Source organism: Acomys russatus, chromosome 22 (assembly GCF_903995435.1).
Source record: "Acomys russatus chromosome 22, mAcoRus1.1, whole genome shotgun sequence".
NCBI lineage: Eukaryota > Metazoa > Chordata > Mammalia > Rodentia > Muridae > Acomys > Acomys russatus.
In genome coordinates this window covers 24,228,331-24,249,370 of record NC_067158.1, presented here as the reverse complement: position 1 = coordinate 24,249,370, position 21,040 = coordinate 24,228,331, and the positions used below count along the sequence as shown (strand labels likewise).

At 42.4% G+C, this 21,040-nt stretch overlaps 2 protein-coding genes across 2 annotated transcripts in view; one reads left to right on the top strand and one right to left on the bottom strand.

The window, feature by feature from the left end:
- The window catches only part of Eif4enif1 (eukaryotic translation initiation factor 4E nuclear import factor 1), a 41,651-nt gene extending 35,099 nt beyond the window's left edge, over positions 1-6,552 (top strand). Inside the window, exons 15-19 of the mRNA XM_051165286.1 lie at positions 942-1,026; positions 2,242-2,374; positions 4,134-4,478; positions 5,282-5,446; positions 5,776-6,552. Coding sequence (XP_051021243.1) covers positions 942-1,026; positions 2,242-2,374; positions 4,134-4,478; positions 5,282-5,446; positions 5,776-6,017 — 970 coding nt within the window. The 3' untranslated portion in view covers positions 6,018-6,552. The remainder of the gene's footprint in view (positions 1-941; positions 1,027-2,241; positions 2,375-4,133; positions 4,479-5,281; positions 5,447-5,775) is intronic.
- Positions 6,553-10,058: 3,506 nt separating this feature from the next.
- The window catches only part of Drg1 (developmentally regulated GTP binding protein 1), a 20,207-nt gene continuing 9,225 nt past the window's right edge, over positions 10,059-21,040 (bottom strand). Inside the window, exons 5-9 of the mRNA XM_051165284.1 lie at positions 19,561-19,730; positions 14,538-14,675; positions 12,450-12,616; positions 12,107-12,229; positions 10,059-10,292 (exon numbers count right to left, since the gene is read on the bottom strand). Of these exons, the coding sequence (XP_051021241.1) occupies positions 10,193-10,292; positions 12,107-12,229; positions 12,450-12,616; positions 14,538-14,675; positions 19,561-19,730 (698 nt within the window). The 3' untranslated portion in view covers positions 10,059-10,192. The remainder of the gene's footprint in view (positions 10,293-12,106; positions 12,230-12,449; positions 12,617-14,537; positions 14,676-19,560; positions 19,731-21,040) is intronic.

Genomic DNA, 21,040 nt, shown 5'->3' with positions numbered 1-21,040 from the left:
ATAAACAAGAAAGAAACAAACAAATCCCAGAACTTAGGAGGCAGAAGCAGGACAATGCTGAGTTCAAGACCAGTCTAGTCTACATAGTGAGTGAGTTTCAGGGTAGTCAGGAGTCTGTGGACACATCCTACATTAACAAAAGTTTTTTTCTTCCACAAGTCTGTGATCATAAGCATAGATCAGAAATGGTAGGGCATGATGAATGTAACTGGGTTATAAAATATCTGATGTAGTGTCTCAGAGCGAGCATCAGTTAAATTGCAGGCACTGCTAATTGCTGCTGCCCCACCCTCTGGAGTATACCAACCCCCAACTGAAGGCTTTTAGCCACCCCACTGGTGTTGTCTACAACTAAAGTATGTGCCAGTCTAGATAACTGCCTGAACTTTTGTTCCATTTCCTTAGCTTCTCTCCATCCCCACCCCCAAGACAGGGTTTTCCCTTATAGCTTTGGCTGTTCTGGAACTTAATTTGTAGGTAGGCTGACCTCAAACTCACGGAGATCCACCTGCCTCTGTGGAGGGGAGAGGGGGGTATGTGTCGTGTCCCGTGTCCCGTCCCCCCCCCAGTGCTGAGCCTGCTGCCACCTAGCTATTCCTTCACTTCCTGCTGGTCTCACCTAGCTTAATGCCACTTCTTCCTCTGAGTAACTTCCTCGAGGTCTCTGGAATTCTGGTCCCTTTTTCCTTCTGCTTTATTTTCCCTCTTTACCTTGTTGCTATCTTTGATCTATATCCCTTGGTTTGTCTCAGGTTATTGACTACTCCCACTACACAGAGCTTTTGTCTTCCCCTCAGATATAGCTTTTCATATTTTGAATGTTTGAGAAAAGTCTGGTAAGTGATGGTATACTAATTTCTTGGACTGGTCTTGAGTTACATCGTTTTAGGACTTGGCCTTGAGTAGTTTGGAGTTGACACTGTTAATTGATTTGTTCACAGGCAACAGCGAGTGTCAAAGTCACCAGCACCCATGCACCGAGTTAATTCCTCTTCTCCAGCTCCCGCTGCCTCCATCACAAGCATGGTCAGTGACCTTTGGTAACTGCCTGACTTTAAGATTTCTCCATCTAGTTATCTGCATTGCACAGTGTGGTCCCTGGGTCTCTGAATGTCTTCAATAGGAATACTGACCTTTCTTAGGTCTTCCCCTAGCACTTTATTCTAGTAAAGATCACTTTCCTACATTGAGGAAAGTGTGCTCTAGCAGATAGATGAACTCGCACCAGGATCCAAGACTTTAGTGCCTAAAAAACAGCTGGGCCTTTCCTAGTGACACACACCTTTAATCTCAGCACTTGAGAGGCAGCGGCAAACAGATCTCTGAGTTTAAGGCCAGCCTGCGCCTTATGTCAGGGCCTAGTGAGACACTGTCTTAGTAGAAGGACAAAGGTGAGGCAGGAAATGAGAAAAGTGATTGGTCACATCAGAGTCCAGTGAGCATGCTGGCAAGTCCACACTTTTTCATGCGTTTGTTTGTTTACTTGTGGTGACAAGTCTACCTTTACAACAGTGGCTCCTGTCCACTACCCTCACAGACCTTTGTTATCCAATCAAAGCTGATGGGGGGAGGGAGGGACGGGACGGGATGGGACGAGGGACAGTTGTTCTGTGCTTCAGGACTCCATATGGGTCTCTGCACTACACACCTCCAAGGCTCTTGCTGTAGGAAAATTCAAAGTAGTTTTGTTCATGACTTAGGCCCTATCTCCTGCCTTTAAAATTTTGGGAGTATGCATAATAAAATCATTATAAAATACACAATATAAATGGGAACAAAGGGCCCTCAATGGTAAGTCCTAGTAGGTAACTGTAAGATAATTGAAATTTCTAGTATGGTATTTTAAGAAGAAAAATACTAGGAAAAAGGGGGTAGGTTCTGAAGTAGAAACATCCTTTCCCTGTTTATCATGTCCTTCCCCGCTTCCTAGCTCCCCCTCAGTCTTGAGAAAACAGGAGAACAGAGACAGACCCAGTTTTACAGGGCTGTGTACGGAGGCTGAAGTTCTTGGGACAATGACTACCTGCCCGATGTGTTTTCTTCCAGTAGCTCTAGACCAGAAAGAATTGCCTTTGCCATGTAGGCAAACTCTTCACCCTGTTGAACAGCAAGGGCAAGTGCTTCCAAGCATGTGTAAGACCCTAGGTTTAATCCCCAGTAATCCAAAAAAGAAAAAGCACTGGCTTAGTACTAGGGAAAGGCACTTTTGAGTATGCTGATTCTGCCTCCTCTTCTCTGCAGCTTTCCCCTTCCTTCACCCCTACCTCAGTGATCCGGAAGATGTATGAAAGCAGAGAGAAAAGCAAGGAGGAAATAGCACCTGGAACAGTGGTTCCTGGTGATGGTAAAGAGGATACTCAGAAGGCCAGCGAAGGTACTGCTCACCCTGTGTCAGAACGTAGGCATGCATGACTGCAGTGTCAGGGAGATGGGCTGGTGAGCTCAGTCAGACTTGTTCACTTGGCATTGTGGCAGCTGGGATAAAGGTGTTTCACTTTATAATTCTTGTTAGTCTTCCAAGTTGAATAGCAAATTCATTTGGCATATTAATCTAGTTCAGCTCTTTCTGTTTAACATTTTTGTGTATTGCCTGTGAGTGTGTCTGCACTGTGTGCATCCAGTGTCCAAGGAGGCCAGAAGACATCAGAACCTTTAGAACTGGAGCTACAGATGGTTGTGAGCTGCCATGTGGGTGCTGGGAATTGGTCTCCCTGTATAGCCCAAGCTGGCTTTATACTGGATCCATGCCTTTTTTTCCCTCCCAGGCACTAGTACTAAACTTCTGACCACACATGGCTTTAATTCAACTACTTTTATTTCTGGAAGGTTCTTCACATTTGAACAATGATGTAAGAGCCTTTCAGAACTATTTTTTAAAAAGTACAAATTTCTTAATAGTTGCACAGCAGAGATTATAATTTCCAGTAAGTGAAGGTTAATGAGGGATGGAGAACTGGTCTGAGCATTCTGCTGTTTGAGAAGCCTTGATAGAAATGTGGTCCTATAATTAAGGAAGCTCAGATTCTTTCACTTTAGGCTATGGATTCATTCAGATAGCTTGTCTACTTGGCTTTGTAAGCTAAAAAGCATTTTAATCTCAAACAACTAACTGTAAACAAAAAAAAAAAAAAAAAAAAAGAAACCACCATTTATGTGTAGCAAAGACACTTAACTAAGTTGGACCACTTGTGTGTGTGTGTGTGTGTGTGTCTGTGTGTCTAGATTTGTTTTTGTTTTGAGACAGGATCTTACTGTGTAGCCCAGGCTAACCTCAAACTCAACAGAGATCTGCTGGTCTCTGCCTCCCAAATCCTGGGATTAAAGACGCCACCCTCACACCTAGCAACTTGTGCTTTTTGCTTTGAAACAGTACGTCGAGGTTTTTGGGGGTTGTTCAAAAATCCTTTATGCACTGGGAATGTAACTTTGTACAAAGCCATAGGTTCATGTCTAGCACCCCTCAAGAAAGGAAAATGAAGAAGAAAAAAAAGTCCATTATTCCAGCAAAGAATCTGAAGACCTTTAAAACTTGGCATCTATGAGCTATAAAGATGGGTCAGAACACTGGCTGCTCTTCCTCATAACCTGGGTTCAATTTTCAACACTTTTTCTGCTTGTGATTTTCAGCCCTAGGGTGTCTAGCACCCTCTTCTAGCCTCTGTGAGCATTGAAGTCACATGGTGCACAGACATAAATGCAAGCAGAACACTTATCCATATTCATAAAATATATAATGAAGGTTAAAACAAAACTTTGGCATTTAGTCCTAGCTCAAGGCCTAACTACTCTGTGACCTTAACTCAAATCTCCTAGGCTCTTGGAGAGTTGCAGGTGTGCATCTGTCTACATTTAAGGCAGATGACTTTCCATGATATCACCTAGCCTAGTTAAACAGAATCAAGTAACAATTGTCAGCCTGTAATCTTGGCACTCAGGGCAAGGCCAGCCTGATCTACAAAAGCAAGTCCAGGACAGCCAAGGCTACACAGAGAAACCCTGTCTCATTTAAAAACAACAAAAGGAATTACCAGCTTTTTTAAAAAAAATAAGATTTGCAGGGTTATTGGGAATTTAAATAAATTGGGAACAGGTGGGTGTCAATTTCAAAATATTCTGTGACTGAATCCTTACAGAGAACCTGCTGTCATCTAATCCCATACCTAATACTGATCAAGACTCGTCTCCTACGACAAATCCTAAACTTTCAACATTACAACGGTCTTCGTGCTCCACCCCACTGTCCCAGACCAACCGTTATACCAAAGAACAAGAGTATCGACCTAAAGCAGCTGGGAGGAAAACACCCACCTTGGCATCCCCGGTTCCCACAGCACCTTTTCTCCGCCCGACCCACCAAGTTCCCCTCGTCCCTCATGTTCCTATTGTTCGGCCTGCTCACCAGCTTCACCCAGGGTTAGTCCAGAGGTTGATAGCCCAAGGGGTACATCCACAGCATCTTCCAAGTTTGCTCCAAGCTGGTGAGTTTCTGACTGCGTATGGGCATTGGTCATTGGTCCTAGTGTAAAAACTGCTGCCACTAAGTAATGTGATACATTATGGTAGGTATTCCAAAAAGATCTTACTAGATTCTTCTACCTAAATAGTGGGCAGTAAATCCAATCCAGTCTTTAGGCCATGAAAAGATTAGGAAACCCACCAAGCAGTAGTGGTACACACCTTTAATCCCAACACTGGAAGGCAGAGACAGGCAGATCTCTGTGTTCTAGACCAGCCTGATCTACAAAGCGAGAATAAACAGATTTTCCCCTTTATCCTATCCTTTGCTCTCTCTGCATTTCTTCAGATCAGATTTTTTCTTCCTGCCACAGTGTTTCTTCTATTTCCATGTCTTTTTTTTTTTTTCGAGACAGGGTTTCTCTGTGTAGCCTTGGCCATCCTGGACTCACTTTGTAGACCAGGCTGGCCTCGAACTCACAGCAATCCACCTGCCTCTGCCTCCCGAGTGCTGGGATTAAAGGCGTGCGCCACCACGCCCGGCTCACTATTTCCATGTCTTACATATATTATTAAAATTCCACATATGACACAAACCATGATATTTGTCTGAGTCTAGGACAGCCAAGGCTACAACAGAAACTCTGTCTAAAGACAGAAAACAAGAAAAATACAATCAGTAGCCTTTCAGTATTTTAGGGGGTGGGGAGTGAGCCATCATACCCAGCTATAAATTAAATTCCCAAATCAGCAAAAATGTTCAGTAAAATTTGAAATTTTTAGGTACATTGATATAACTCAGAAGTTTCTCCTTTCTCCACATCAGGTGTGCTTCCTCCTGGGATAGATATGGCTCCTTTACAGGGACTATCTGGACCACTCCTGGGTCAGCCCTTGTACCCTTTCTCTGCTGCTAGTCACCCTCTCCTAAACCCTCGTCCTGGGACCCCTCTGCATCTGGCAGTGATGCAGCAGCAGCTACAGCGCTCAGGTAAGGTTCAGGAATGGCCCGGGCTAGCTAACCACATGGAAAGTTTGAGACACTTTGAGTAACACTGTTTTCACTGACTCCTCATTCCTTAGCTTTTTCCAAGTAAGTACAGGTGTCACTAGAAAAACAGATGAAGTCAGCCTTGGGGTTATTATTACTGCAAAGAAAGTGGAGCCAGGCATGCTCTGGCTTTGTTGTCTTTCACCTCTTGAAAGGCTGAGAGTAAAGTAGGTCAGAAAGTACTATCAATGATGACAGCAAGGCTTGTAGACCTTCAAGCTTTGTGGGTAGAGTACTACTCTGCTGCACTGACTCTCTTCTCTCCATAGTTCTGCATCCTCCAGGCTCGGGTTCCCAGGCAGCAGCTATCAATGTTCAGACTCCTCAGAATGTGCCCAGCCGGTCAGGCCTGCCACACATGCACTCCCAGCTGGAACATCGCACCAGCAGCCAAAGGAGCAGCTCGCCTGTGGGCCTTGCCAAGTGGTTTGGCTCAGATGTGCTGCAGCAGCCTCTGCCCTCCATGCCCACCAAAGTCATCAGTGTAGATGAACTGGAATACAGACAGTAAGCAGGCAGGCTCACCCACATCTGGACCGGTGGTGGCACCCTGGTCATGACTCTCATTCCCCATCTTTGTTTATGGGCTTTTACATTGGAATACACCGTGTGAAGATGTTTAGGGAACGCACATACCCAGATTATGACAGAAGGCTATTAATCACATGGAACCTACATGGTCCAAATACAGGGGAAACAATATTGTCAATCCTCTATGTCTTTCTTTTATAAAATATGTGAATGAAGTGTTGGTGTCTTCTAGAGATGACACCTAAGGGTTCTGAAAAAATAAAATGTATAGACCCTTATGTACAGACCTGTGTATAAACTTTTGTACATACATATAGGATAGCTTTTTTGAACTTATACATACAGCTGTACATAAAGTGGCTATTAGTTAGGCCTGTGTCAACTGTTTGGATTTTTTTCACTTGTATATTTGGGACTTTTTCTTTTGGTTTATTAAAAATTGCATATGCCACGTGTGTGAACAAAAGTGACTGGTACTGTGATTATTACCTCCATGAATCTGTTTCTAACACTGAACCAAGGTACAAGTTCTGAGCTTTTTCCTGCATATAAAGCTTCAATACTATACCTTTTTCACAACATAATTGACCTGATGAAAGTCTGTTGGGAAAATCCTGTATATAGTAATTTTTCTGAAATTTACTGGCCCACCCTGTTAGGCCAGCTTAACTCCAACTCTATTAGTTCCTCCTTTGGTGTATCTACTCTTTCACTCAAGAATTTTACTTTTATGGTTTACGTATCTTGTGGGAAGAGCATTCTAAACAACAGTATTAGCACATGCCTGTAATCCTAGCACTTGGCAGAGGCAGGTAGATTTCTGTGGGTTCAAGGCTAGCCTGGTCTATAGAAAGAGTCCAGGACAGCCAGAAGTGTTACGCAGAGAAGCCCTGTCTTGAAAAGGAAAAAAAATTATTATCCTAATGAAAAGTTTTTCAGTCCTTTTTGTTATATTTATTTTTGAGCTCAAGTTAATTTGCCCAGGCACTGGACAATTTTGGACATAGGGCCACAAATACTATTTTAACACCAGTAGAGATTAGAAATAAGCCATTCTCAATTTTATAGCACTGTTGGATTTTGACTGGAAGGGTAAATATAGTGTGTGGCTTCCATGTCTTGACAATACTGCTGGAGAGATGGCTCAGAGGTTAAGAGCATTGACTCCTTTTCCAAAGATTGAGTTCAATTCCCAGCAACCACATGGTAGCTCACAACCATCTATAGTGATATCTGGTGCCTCCTTCTGGTATGCAGACACATATGCTCTAAAAAAAAATGTATGATGTATACAGTGCTCTGCCTGTATGTACACCTGCAGGCCAGAAGAGGGCATCAGATCATATCATTTGCTTAGTGTTTGGTATATCTTCTCATACTGGGCTTGGCAGCCTAGTTTGTATGCTGCATACACTATGCACATACACCTATCCAAACATACCTAGCACCCCAGAATTCCTTTCAAACCTTTACCTACATCAAGCTACATATATTCTCATCTCTGAACAGTAATAGGGATTTGCCCATAATAAACCTAGAAAGTCCCTATTAAAGAGTACTCCCATTGTTTATAGGTATGAATAGAAGGGCTGATCTGGCCTTAACTGGAAGATGACTGAAACTAGACATAATTTGGGAAGTGACATATGCAATAGAAAAAAATGAATATATAACATAATTAAAATAGGAAACACCAAGCCAGGTGTGGTGGCACGTGCCTTTAATTAGCACTTGGGCGGCAGAAGTAGGATCATCCCTGTGAGTTCAAGACTAGCCTGGTCTACAAAGCTAGGTCAGGCAGGACAACAGACACCTTGTCTCTAAATACATTTTTTTTAAATTAAAAAAATAGAGAACCCCAAATCCACTCACTGGTAACCAAACCCTCCTTTCTTTAGACACCTTAAACCCTGGGCTGTGTAGCCTTGCATCCCTTGTGCTCTCATTCACTCAACCTGAGGCCAATCTTTGACAGTGTGTATCCCCAGGGCAAGAACCTGGAAATACCAAACCCAGATCCCAAACACTGGAAGCACATTTCTAGCCAGTGTTCCTGACACAATCTGTTATCTTCCCTTCAGAACCATCAAATCTAAGTCCCAAAGAAGGGAAAGGTAAATTTAATGTACGTCTGTTTAGGGGGTAAGAGATAGTTTTTCTTTTTCTTTCTTTCTTTCTTTTTTTTTTTTTTTTTTTTTTTTTTTTTTTGAGACAGGGTCTCACTATGTAGCCTTGACTATCCTGGACTCGCTTTGTAGACCAGGCTGGCCTGGAACTCACAGCGATCCGCCTGCCTCTGCCTACCAAGTGCTGGGATTACAGGTGTGCCGCCCAGCGAGATAGTATTTCATGAAGCCAAACTTGAACTAACCATGCCATCAAGCATGATCTTGAACTCCTCTAACACTCTTGCCTCTACCTTCCAAAAATTGGAAGGCCAAACCAAGCTGAAGTAAAGCTGCTCAAATCTTATGGGGCTGGAAACTGGGCAGGTGAGCAGGGAGAAATAGGTACTAAACAATGGACTCAAGACTTCTTCAAACACTGTGGCCTTGGCACAGGATCTGGATTTCAGCATCCTGAGGTGCTAAATGTTTAAGTAAATGAATATTGCTTGGCCTGAGGATTCCCAAAAATTTCAATATGTTCTCACTGAAGAACAAACCTAAGCCGGGCGTGGTGGCGCATGCCTTTAATCCCAGCACTCGGGAGGCAGAGGCAGGCGGATCGCTGTGAGTTTGAGGCCAGCCTGGTCTACAAAGTGAGTCCAGGATGGCCAAGGCTACACAGAGAAACCCTGTCTCGAAAAACCAAAAAAAAGAAAAACAAAACAAACAAAAAACAAACCTAACTGGAAATTCCACAACACTGAAAGTGAATTCTTTCTTGTAGTATTGGGATAGGCTTTCAATCATATATATAGCCTATCAGGCAATGTCTCAGTGACACACTAGTCTATATTCTAAAAAGCGACTAGCTCGAGGCAAGAGAGGCTTACCTGAATCCACGGACCCTGCTAAAACTAAAGATAGGAAAAAGAGCCAACTCTTAACAGGACAAGTCTTGAACAGAGAGGAGTGTGGGCAAGCCCTTATCTTTCCTCATAGACTGCTAAAGGCTTATCTCCTACAAACCTGTTCTTCCTTGTGTTTCTCTAGGCCTCCTCTATCATCCCTGCAGACTACATTAAAATAATCTTCCAGCTAGACAATATGGTGCACACGTTTAATCTCAGCACCCAGGAAGCAAGGATCTGAGTTCAAGGCCAGCCTGTTCTACAGAGTGAGTTCCAGAACAGCTAAGGCTACACAGAGAAACCCTATCTCAAAAAAGCACAAAAGGACAAAAAAGGATTAAATGACATGAACCAAAATATACTGACACAGTATTAAGAAACTTTGAAAAGCCACCACTTAATACCAGCAATCCCAATCCCATTGTTTCATGATGAAATTGAGAATGACAAAGACTAAGTAATCTTTTTAAGTTCATAGCTAATAGAAAACCTGCAACTTAAATCCCACTGAGTTTTATCACAGCAGTCCATTCAACTGCCACCTATAGATGATGTAGTCTTCCAAAACCGGAGGAAATTAGCAGTTAACTTTAGCATAACCTTCCTCTCTCCAATGTCCTGAGACAGGACAGAAAGACAGGCTAGGTGAAAGAGGCTCTCATTACTACACATCATAAAGGATGTCACATCTTCTAGGTCACATTCTGCAGCTGCCTCCCAGTATAGGTGTTTCCTCATTCAGCTCATCCCACTGCAAATCTGACAATGAATGACACAAGGCCAATGGGCCCACCAGGTTTTTATACACTTCAATGGAAGTGACACCAAAGTAGGAGAGGGGATTTTGTTAAGGTGTTATAGATGGACAGTAGTAAGCCCAGCATTTGGAAGATGGAACCTGATGAACAAGTAGGCAAGTCTCAACTACAAACAGTTCAAGACCAGCCTAAAATATATAAGCCCCTATCTCAAAGAGAAAAAAGAAAGAAGGGGGGGACACGGGACATGAGATGTTCCAGTATGGAAGCCTCCATATCCATTCCTGTATCCCAATCCAGTGGCTGCCAAAGACAGAAAGGGCTGAGGAGGGTACTTGGTCGTACGAACACTGCTGTGGCTGCAGCAGATGGACTGCGGCTTCACTTCTTCACAATCTGAATGACGTCTTCATCTTCCAATGTATGGTCTTTACCCACTTTCTGAGGATTGTGTTTCACAGAGAGACCCCAGACCAGAGCACTGTATGGAAAGGAATAGACAGTCAGTAGCAGTAACAAGCAGCATTTGCCCCAGCTGCTGGGGGTCCAGACGTACCAGATTTAGCAACCTAGCTCTAAAAAGGCAGACCTGCAACAGACAAAAGCCTTCTTCCACACACATCAGGACAAAGCCACTTGTGCAGCAGTGTAGCACACTGGAGCTTCACACACAATGGCAAATGCTTTCAGAACTCACAGGATTGCTTATTCCATACCCAATTAAAGTTAAAAAACAAACAAACATACAAACAAAGGCTAAGCCAAGAGTGGCACACACCTTTAATCCTAGCACTCAAGAGGCAGAGGCAGGTGGATCTCTGAGTTCCAAGGTGGCCGGGGCTATTACACAGAGAAACCCTGTCTCAAAAAAACAAAAAACAGGCCAGGCAGTAGTGGCACATGCCTGTAATCCCAGCACTCGGGAGGCAGAGGCAGGCAGATCTCTCTGAGTTCAAGGCCAGCCTGGTCTACAAAAGTGAGTCCAGGACAGCAAAGGCTACACAGAGAAACAAAAATCAAAAAACATGGCTGGAGAGATGACTCAGTGGTAAGATCACTTGCTGCTCTTCCAGAGGTCCTGAGTTTAATTGCCAACAACCACATGGTGGCTCAAAACCATCTGTAATATGGTCTAGTGCCCTCTTCTGGTGTGTAGGAAGACAGTGTACTTGTATACATAAAATAAATTTTAAAAAACAAACAGGCCGAGCGTGGTGGCGCACGCCTTTAATCCCAGCACTCGGGAGGCAGAGGCAGGTGGATCGCTGTGAGTTCGAGGCCAGCCTGGTCTACAAAATGAGTCCAGGATGGCCAAGACTACACAGAGAAACCCTGTCTCGAAAAACCAAAAAACAAACAAACAAACAAACAAAACAGGGGTTCAAGAGGTGGCTGAGCAGTTAAATACACTGGCTGGCCAGCAAGCTTGCAGCATCCACCTGTCTCTAACTCATAATGCTGGGCTTATAAGCATGTGGGCCGTGTACATCTTTTATGTGAGAGCTGGGGATTTGAACTCAGGTCTTCTTGCTTTCAATGAAAGCACTCTTACCCAATGAGCCATCTCCCCAGTCCCTAAAACTATTATCTGCCAAAGGGAAGGCAAGAATCTATGTACCACCAAACACTCCTGAACTAAAGAGGCTTCTTGAATGATGGCTCAGTGGTTAAGAGCATAGTTGCTCTTGCAACTGTTGATTCTACACTGAATGGCTTACAAATATATGTTATTCCAAGTGATCTGGAATGATGATGCCTTCTGGGCTCTGCATACATGTGGTGCACACACATACTGATTCATACACACATACACATAAAATAAACATTAAGAGGAAAGGCAGTCATATTGGCACACACCTATAATCCCAGTTGTCAGAAGGCAGAGGTAGGCAGATTTCTGTATGTTCAAAAATCAGCCTGGTCTACAAAGCTAGTTCCAGCCCAGCTAGGGCTACATAGTGAGGCCTTGTCTAAATATAAAAAAGAGAGAAAAGAGAGATCAAGAAATCCCATCAGAGCCAGGCGTGGTGGGACATGTCTTTAATCCCAGCACTTGGGAGGCAGAGGCAGGCGGATTGCTGTGAATTCAGGGCCAGCCTGGTCTACAAAGTGAGCATAACAGCCAAGGCTACACAGAGAAACCTTGTCTTAAGGAAAAAAAAAAAAAAAAGAAAGAAATCCCATCAGAAGCTTCGCTGTTACCTGGTTTCTTTAATCCTCTAAGAATTACTGCTATTAATGAAATCAGTAACACACGGGAAAAGGAGGCACCACATGACCATGAAGCTTACTTACTATTTAAATTCTTTGATAAGATTTTTGTGAATCTTCATGCAGAAATCTTCCACCGTGGTCCTGGAGTAAGGCAGTACCACTGGAGATGTGTAATCTGGTAACTGGCCTTTGGGTTTGGTGTAACTAGAACAAAGAGAAGACACAAGGATTGCTGCCGTCACAAAAGTGTGTATAAGCTGAACATAAATCAACCCTCTATGACCTCTGAGATCAGGTCAAGATGATATCTAATATGAGAACAGAGCTCTCAATATGCCCAGCATTTTACAGGAAGCACTTTACTTTTATCTCCAGAAAACAGACATTTTGTTAATGATCTCCAGAAGCCTTCATTAAAACTCACATTCTCACTAGTTTCAGATAGTCCCAGATCTTCTCCAAGAGGTCATCAAAATTCCAGCGATGATGAGCAGAAATGGGTACGCAGTGAGGCACCTTATAGATAATATCCAATTCCTCAATGGAGATCTGATCAATCTTATTTAATACATAGATACAGGGGATATAAAACTCTACGGAAGGAGAAGAAATATTCTTAACTTGGATTGCTGACAAAACAACAAACATTCCCAGTGCTCCTTCACATAGTCCCAACTCAAGAGGCTCTCAGAAACACACATAGTAGCACATGCCTGCAAGCCTAGCCCTGGAAGGCAGAGGAATGTGGATCACCAAAAGTTCAGGGTAAGCCTGATAACCAACACAGTTGAGTTCCAGTACAGGGACTGAGTTGCTATCCCAACCCCTCCACCCAGAAGATAGACGTGCATTTTTTAAAAAGAATTATTTATTTATTATTTATACAGTATTCTGCTTGCATCAGAAGAGGGCACCAGATCTCATTACAGATGGTTGTGAGGCACCATGTGGTTGCTACAGGACCTTTGGAAGAAGAGCCAGTATTCTTAACCTCTGCACCATCTCTCCAGCCCCCTAGATGTGCATTTCTAACAGCACCCTTTTTTTCTTTTCAATCAGTGCTAAGAATCAAGCCCAGAGCCTTGTGCATGGCAGGCTAGCACTGAATCACTGAGTTGTAGCTCTAGCTCATGATAATCTGTTTGTTTGTTTGTTGTTTTTCGAGACAGGGTTTCTCTATGCAGACCTGGCTGTCCTGGACTTGCTTTGTAGACCAGGTTGGCCTCAAACTCACAGTGATCTGCCTGCCTCTGCCTCCTGATTACTGTGATTAAAGACATGCGCCGCCACCACCCGGCTTCATGATCACTTTTAAGCACTAAATTTTCTTTTTTTGTGGTTTTTTTTTTTTTTTTTTTTTTTTTTTTTTTTTTGAGACAGGGCTTCTCTGTGTAGTCCTTGATGTCTTGGAACTCATTCTATAGAACAGGCTGGCCTCAAAATACAAGAGACCTGCCTGCCTCTTGGATTAAAGGTTGTGGACCCTTAAACCTCCCCCCGCCCTTTTCTTTTGCTTTTTTTTTTTTTTTTTTTTTTTTCCCCTTCAAGACTGGGTTTCTCTAAGTAGCCTTGGCTGTCCTAGACTCACTTTGTAGTCCAGGCTGGCCTTGAACTCACAGCGATCCACCAGCCTCTGCCTCCCAAGTGCTAGGATTCAAGGAGTGCGCCACCACCACCCAGCCTTCTTTTGCTTTTCAAGACTGGGTTTCTCTGTATAGCCTTGGCTATCCTGGACTCCCTTTGTAGACCAGGCTGGCCTCGAACTCAGAGATCCGCCTGCCTCTGCCTCCCAAGTGCTGGGATTAAAGGCATGTGCCACCCCGCCTCGCTGCCTTTAAACTTTTTTTAAAAAGTGTATCATTTAGCAGTATTATATTTCTAGTGTGTGTAAAGTGTATCATTTAGCAATGTTATGTTTTTAGTGTTTGATCTATACTTTAGAACAGCTAAGATTGCTACTCAATAGGCAAGTTGCAAAGTTGTTTCACTTGTAAATGCCTAGTTATTTGTTTTCAGTGAAAGTCAAATTCTTCAAATAAACACAAAAACAACATAGAAGATTCTGTGTAAATGTTAGGAATAACTTTAACAAGTAGTGCATACTAACAGTAATAATGTTTGTTTCCTAGAGCAAGGTTCAGCTATATACAGTTAGGATGCATGGAAGGGACATGTCTTGGTGCTCTGACTTCTGCAGAATGGCCTATGTGATTGCTCAGATGGGTAATCGAACAGAGCTGACCCTCTCTCTTCAACCACCACTCAACAGCTTAAGAAGCAGCATAGAGTAGAGCAGGTAACTGAAACAGGAATGTCATCATTATCAAACTGCAGAGCAAGGGAAGAAGTGAGAATAGAAGACCAGCCACAGGTAACAGCGGAAGAACTCAAGGCCCCACTGAGAGACAGCAGCACAAGAGGACAACTGGGGTTGGCTTGGCCCTCATCTTCCAGATCCATGACCCATCATTTGTTTCCATCACAAGCTTTAAACAAAGTCACAAAGACACACCCAGTACCTGTTTCCTTCTACCACATCAATGAGATCATCTGCTGTGGCATCACTGCGCAAAGTCACATCAGCGTTATGAATTTTGTATTCAGCCAGAATGCTCTTCACTGTTTCAGCATCTAGTTCACTCTGAGGGCACTGGTGAACAGAGGAAACAAAGACAAATCAAGGAGGACTTTCCTTTTTGAGGAGACAGGGTCTTAGTATGTAGCTCTGGCCTCTAAAGGCGTGCAGCCCCATGCCCAGCCTCCGGGTGCTTTTCTGATTCACACTCTCCAAGTAGCCAAGAATGACCTTGATCCTCCTAACTGTAACTCCAAGTGCTTGGATCAGAGGCATGCGACACCACGCTCCGTTAATGTGGCACTATAAATTCAACCCAAGGCCCTGTGCATGCTAGACAAGCATGGTACTGAACTACATCCCCAGCCCTGTTCCTGGAAAATTACAGCTAAAATTTACACTCCTCACTGCCCTGGATGAGAATGTCTAACTTACAGTAAAACATAAGTAAAAAAGAAACGTTCTAAACTCCTAAGTAAATGTGTAATATGCTAAATTGTGTTCTGTATCCTATACTGTTCTCCATAATTTATACAGTCCTATAATCAGTATCTCAGAATGTGACAATAATTGATAATATCCTCTTTAAGGAGGTAATTAAAATAGGTCATTAGGGCAGACTCCTAATTCTAATATCAACCTAATAATCACCTTGGTAAACCTGTTGGGTTTTTTAATGTTTATTTTTTTATTATTATGTATACAGCGCTCTGCCTACATGTACACGTACAGGCCAGAAGAGGGCATCAGATCACATTACAGATGGGTGTGAGCCACCATGTGGTTGCTGGGAATTGAACTCAGGACCTCTGGAAGAGCAGTCAGCGTTCCTAACCTCTGAGCCATCTCTCCAGCCAGGTAAGCCTGTTGTTTAAGCTACTTAATAGTTATTAACGAGAGCTCCTGCACACTAATTCAAAGACTTCTTAAATTCAAACAGAATGACAAAATACATGGGGAGATCTTTTGGGAAAGAGCGTTTAAACCATGTTTTTGTTTTGTTTTGTTTTGTCTTTTTGGTTTTTCGAGACAGGGTCTCTCTGTGTTAGCCTTGGCTGTCCTGGACTTGCTTTGTCACAGAGATCCGCCTGCCTTTGCCTCCTGAGTGCTGGGATTAAAGGCGTGTGCCACCCCGCCTGTGTTTTTGTTTATCTGTTTGTTTTGTTTTTGTTGTTCAAGACAGGGTTTCTCTGTGTAGCGTTGGCTGTCCTGGACTCACTTTGTAGACCAGGCTAGCCTTGAACTCACAGTGATCCATCTGTCTCTGCCTCCCAAGTGCTGGGATTAAAGGCATGCACCACCATGCCCAGCTCAAAACCTATTGTTAATCTGAACTCTCAGAAAATTCTCAGACCTTAATTCACTGAGCAAAACCACAGCATTTGATAAAGCTACTCACTCCCCTTCTATCTGAAACACTTTCTTTATTTGGTCTCTAACAGTCTAATTTTCTCCAGTTTTCTTTCTCCTGTTGGGCCTTAAACTTTCTGTTTATACTAATGTCCTTAGTGGTGTCAGCTAGGCTCCTGGATTTAAAGCTATCACCAAACTCAAATCTCTCAAAGGGATTCCTGAGAGAAGGAAGCACTGGGATAGGAAATTAGTATCTCAAATGAACCACTCTGATCGTTCCATAACTTTGTACTGCAAATGTATACTAGAAGTACAAATGTGTAAGAGAAGTGTAAAGATATAATAAACGTTCATTTTTTTTAGTTTAGGAAAAAAAATTCATAATCACCTTGTACTCTAAGTCCTACTGGTTACATTCCAAACCACCTAGCTCTCCTCTTGTTACAATCCTGCTTTAAAAAGTTAAAGAAAGCAGGAGAGATGGCTCAGGGTTTAAGAGTACTTGCTGCTCTTGCAGAGAACCACAGTTCATGCCAGCACCCATGTAGGAAGGCTCACAAACACCTTTATTGATTTTGTATACAGTATTCTGCCTGAGAACCGGAAGAGGTCACCAGATCTCATCATAGATGGTTGTGAGCCACCATGTGGTTGCTGGGAATTGAACTCAGGCCCTTTGGAAGAACAGTCAGTGCTCTTAACCTCTGAGCCATCTCTCCAGCCCATACCTCTAACTCTTAATTCCAGAGGACCTGACATTCTCCTCTGGACTCCTTGGGCACCTGAACTCACAAGCAAACAACGGACCCCTTCACATAGAAACACAATTTTAAATTCAGGGTCAGTGAGAAGTTCAGCAGGTAAAGAAGCTTGCTGCCAAGCCTGACAAGCTGAATTCAAATTTCAGGATCCACATGGGTGGAAGAGAAAACTGACTGCTGTTAATTTCTGACCTCCACAAGAAAGCACTAATGTGTTTGACCCATTCCACCTCTCCCTTACATCATATACTCATCCTCCCTCACGCCACACACACCCACACACACAATTTAATTTTAATGCAAGAATGCAGAGGAAGGCAGAACTCTTTTGAGTTTGAAGCCAATATGGTCTCCATAGAGACTTCCAGGCCAGCTATGGCTCCATAGTGTGACCCTGTCTAAAGAACCCTCGTTTGGCCTGCTGGCACCAAGCACACAAGTAGTACACTCATATGCATAAAATAGAAATAAAACCACTGTTTTTGTTTTCCAAGATAGAGTTCCTCTGTGAAGCCCTGGCTGCTCAGAACTCAGGAGATTCATGTGCTTTAGCCTTCCGAGCGCTGGCAGTAAGGAGTGCACCACTGCCGTCAACCAAAGCCTTTTGTTTCTGAGACAGGGTTTGTTATGTAGCCCACGCTAATCTCAAACTCATAATTGATCTGACTCAATTTTCTTTTCTTTTTCTTTCTTCCTTTGGTTTATTCCACACAGGGCTTCTCTCTCTAAAACTGCCGGGGCTGTCCTGTACTCACTTTGTAGACCAGGCTGGCCTCTAACTCACAGAGATCCGCCTGCCTCGCCTCCCAAGTGCTGGGATTAAAAGGCATACTTCACTATGTCCAGCCTTCTGCCTCAACTTTCAAACTGCTGAAATAGTTCCTTCATTGTCTCTCTTACACCAATTTAACACAAAAGCTTATTAGAATTCCATTAGAACTTAAGTCCAAAAGCCAACCTTGGAAACATACCAAGTTCATGGCCAGTCTGGTATATAAGAGACTTTATCTCAAAACATTATAAAATAAAAAAAATAAATAAATAAAATAAAAAATAAAAAAATTAAAATAAAATAAAACTTGGGGCTAGAGAGATAGCCAGCAATAAAGAGCACTTCCTGCTCTTGCTCCAAAGTCCCACATAGCAGCTCACAACTGTCTGTAACTCCAGGGGATTTGATGCTCTCCGTCTTTGGTCTCTTCAGGCACTACACACGTGATTATATGCAGGCAAAACACCCATACACATAAAAATAAAATCTTTATACAGGGGGAGGAGGTCCCCCTCAGTCACAGGGGGAGGGGAGTAAAGGGAAATGGGAGGGAGGGAGGAATGGGAGGATACAAGGGATGGGCTAACAATTGAGATGTAATATGAATAAATTAATAAAATATATATTTTTAAAAACTAAAATCTTTTTTAAAAAATTAAAAAATACTTAAATCAGTCAAGGTTTATTCCATGGGTCAGAATATACTATGGCCCCCTATGCTGTGAGTTCATTTCTACCTATCCTTCAAGTGCTTGTTTACGCTGCTGTTTTCATAGCTCTATTTAAGGAATTTGCATTTGGCACTTCCCCTCTGTAAACCAAACACCTTTCCCCAAGATATTCACTCAGAATATTTCTCTGAAAAATGCAACTTAGAATGGGGCCCCAGAGACTGGGGTAGTAATTAAGTTGGTAGAATACTTAGCTAGGATGCACAAAACCCTAGATTCAATCCCCAGCAACCAGGCACAACAGGACACGTGTCGCCCCAGTTCTCCAGGGGCAGAAGTTCAAGGTCGTTCTCAGCTGCATTGCCAAGTTTAAGGCCAACATGGACACATGAAACATCTAGGGAGGAGGGGCACAAATACAGCCTCGTCACCTTTCCCTATTTTACTCCTGATCTTAAGCTTATCAATCTAATATACTTTATATTCCTCATTAATTATTCACTTACCCACGAATGAGGGTTCTTGACTACTTTGTGCCTTTTTCTACATCTTCCCTCCCTTTGCCACTGTCCAGTACTTAAAATAATTCTTGGCCTCTGATTAGTGCTTTATAAATTCATGTTAAATAAATAAAAGCAGCATACTGTCAACTACTTTATGTTAATATTGTTCCAAATGCCTGAACCACTCTAGGTAAAGAACCCAAAGGAAGAAATAAAGTTGAAAAAGTAAATCTGAGAATGACTCAAGTCCCAACTTTGCCTCCCCACCCCCACCCCCACCCCCAAGACAGGGTTTCTCAGTCCTAGCTGTCCTGGCCTCACCTGTATACCAGGCTGGCCTCGAACTCACAGGGATCTTCTTGTCTCTGCCTCCCGAGTGCTGGAATTAAAGGTATGCACCACCACGACCAGTTCCAACATTGTCTTTCTTATCAATCATTAAAAGATCACTGAACGATCTCAATAAAGACAGGAAAAAGCAGCTGGGTGGTCGCATAGGTCTTTCATCCCAGTACTTGGGAGGCAGAGGCAGTTGGATCTTTGTGAGTTCAAGGCCAGCCTGGTCTACAAAGCGAGTTCAGGACAATCAAGGCTAATACACAGAGAAAAACTGTTTCAAAAAAAAAAAAAAGGCCGGGCTTGGTGGCACAAGCCTTTAATCCCAGCACTCAGGAGGCAGAGGCAGGTGGATCTCTGTGAGTTCGAGCCTAGCCTGGTCTACAAAGCGAGTCCAGGACAACAAACAAACAAACAAACAAAAAACCACAAAAACAACAACAAAAAAAGAAAGACAGAAAAAGCCAGAAAATTTCCGTATTATCAATTTCTACACTTGAATCGGCTTTTCACTCCAATCCCTTCAGTCAGTAGAGCCTACCCCATGTCACCTTCCCCACTTACAGTGGCTGTGAGATTAATGCCTCCCTTGTCTTTCTTCTTAAAGCCAATGTTGGGGGGTTTGCTGTTCAAGCGAATCCCAAAGCCTTCCAACTCATTTTCAATTATCTTCTTATGTCCCAAGGGTTTTAGGACATCCAGAACAATCAAGATCAAATTACATGTGCGGGCCACTGGGGGTAAAAATGATACCCTAAGTTGAATGCATACAGCCTTTACTAATCATAAAACCCAAATAGAGGTGTTTTCTATCTAACTCTGTCTTGAAATGGTGTTATATACATATAAAATGGTTAGGGTTCCCAAAGATTTATACTAGCTATCAATTTGCAGTATATGTCATAAAGTCATCAAACAATCACCCAGAAAACTGGCCCATCTATTATATATAAGGCAATCACACTAAAGATAAACACTAAATAGTAAACTAAAAATAAGTTTAGAAACATTTTTTAAAGTACAAACGGAAAATAATTACATTATCTGTTTTTGTTTTCCTTTTTTATGTGTATGAGTATTTGCCTAAATACCCCCCAAAGGCCAGAAGATCCCCTGAAACTGGAGAAACAGAGGGCTATAAGCTGCCATGTGGGCACTGAGAATCAAACCTGGATCCTCTGTAAGACAAGCCCTCCCTCTTAACCACTGAGCCAGCTCTCCAGCCCTCAATCAACATAATTTAATCAACCTTATTGAATTATAATTTAGGAAACAAATTGGAGCTGTTCAGCAAATGTTTTAATGATACAATCAGGACAGGAATTAAGACAGAGACAGTGACAAGATAGTTAAAATAGGTGTGGTGGCAGTCACTTGCAATCCCAGAAAGATCAGGAAATCCTCAGCTTAAGGTCAACTAGGCTATGTGAGACTATATCAAAAAGAAGTCAATCAAAATACACAGAAAATTCATATTACCCTGAAAGCTGTACCAGTTTTAGACCACTTCTTTTATTCCTTGCCAATCATTTTTCTACTTTCTATGATTATAATTTGTACGTTTTAGAATTCCACATAAATGGAATTAAAATGTGATATTTTTTTTTTTGCTCAAATCTTTTATTTTAGGACTTTTTAACATTCAACCACATTGTATATGAATCAGTAACTTATCTGTTTTATAACTGAGCAATAATCTGTTAACTGCTAGTCCCAATGGAGGGACATATGCATTATTTTTTATTTGGAAGTATAATTTGAGTCTGCTATCAACAATCATGTACAAGTCTTTCTGTAGGTAAGTTTTCATTTTTCCTAGATAAATACCAGTGAAACTTGTATCATATCACATCACAAATATAGGTGATTAGAAACTGTTAAACAGACGTCCAAGTGTTTATGTAAGCTTCTATTTCCATTAGCAGTGAATAAAAACTCCCAAGTACTTCATATCCTTACCAAGAGTCAGTTGGTACTGACTGTTACTAATTAGTATTTAATTACTTCTCTCAGTGGTGGCAATTACAATGTTGAGTCTTTTCAT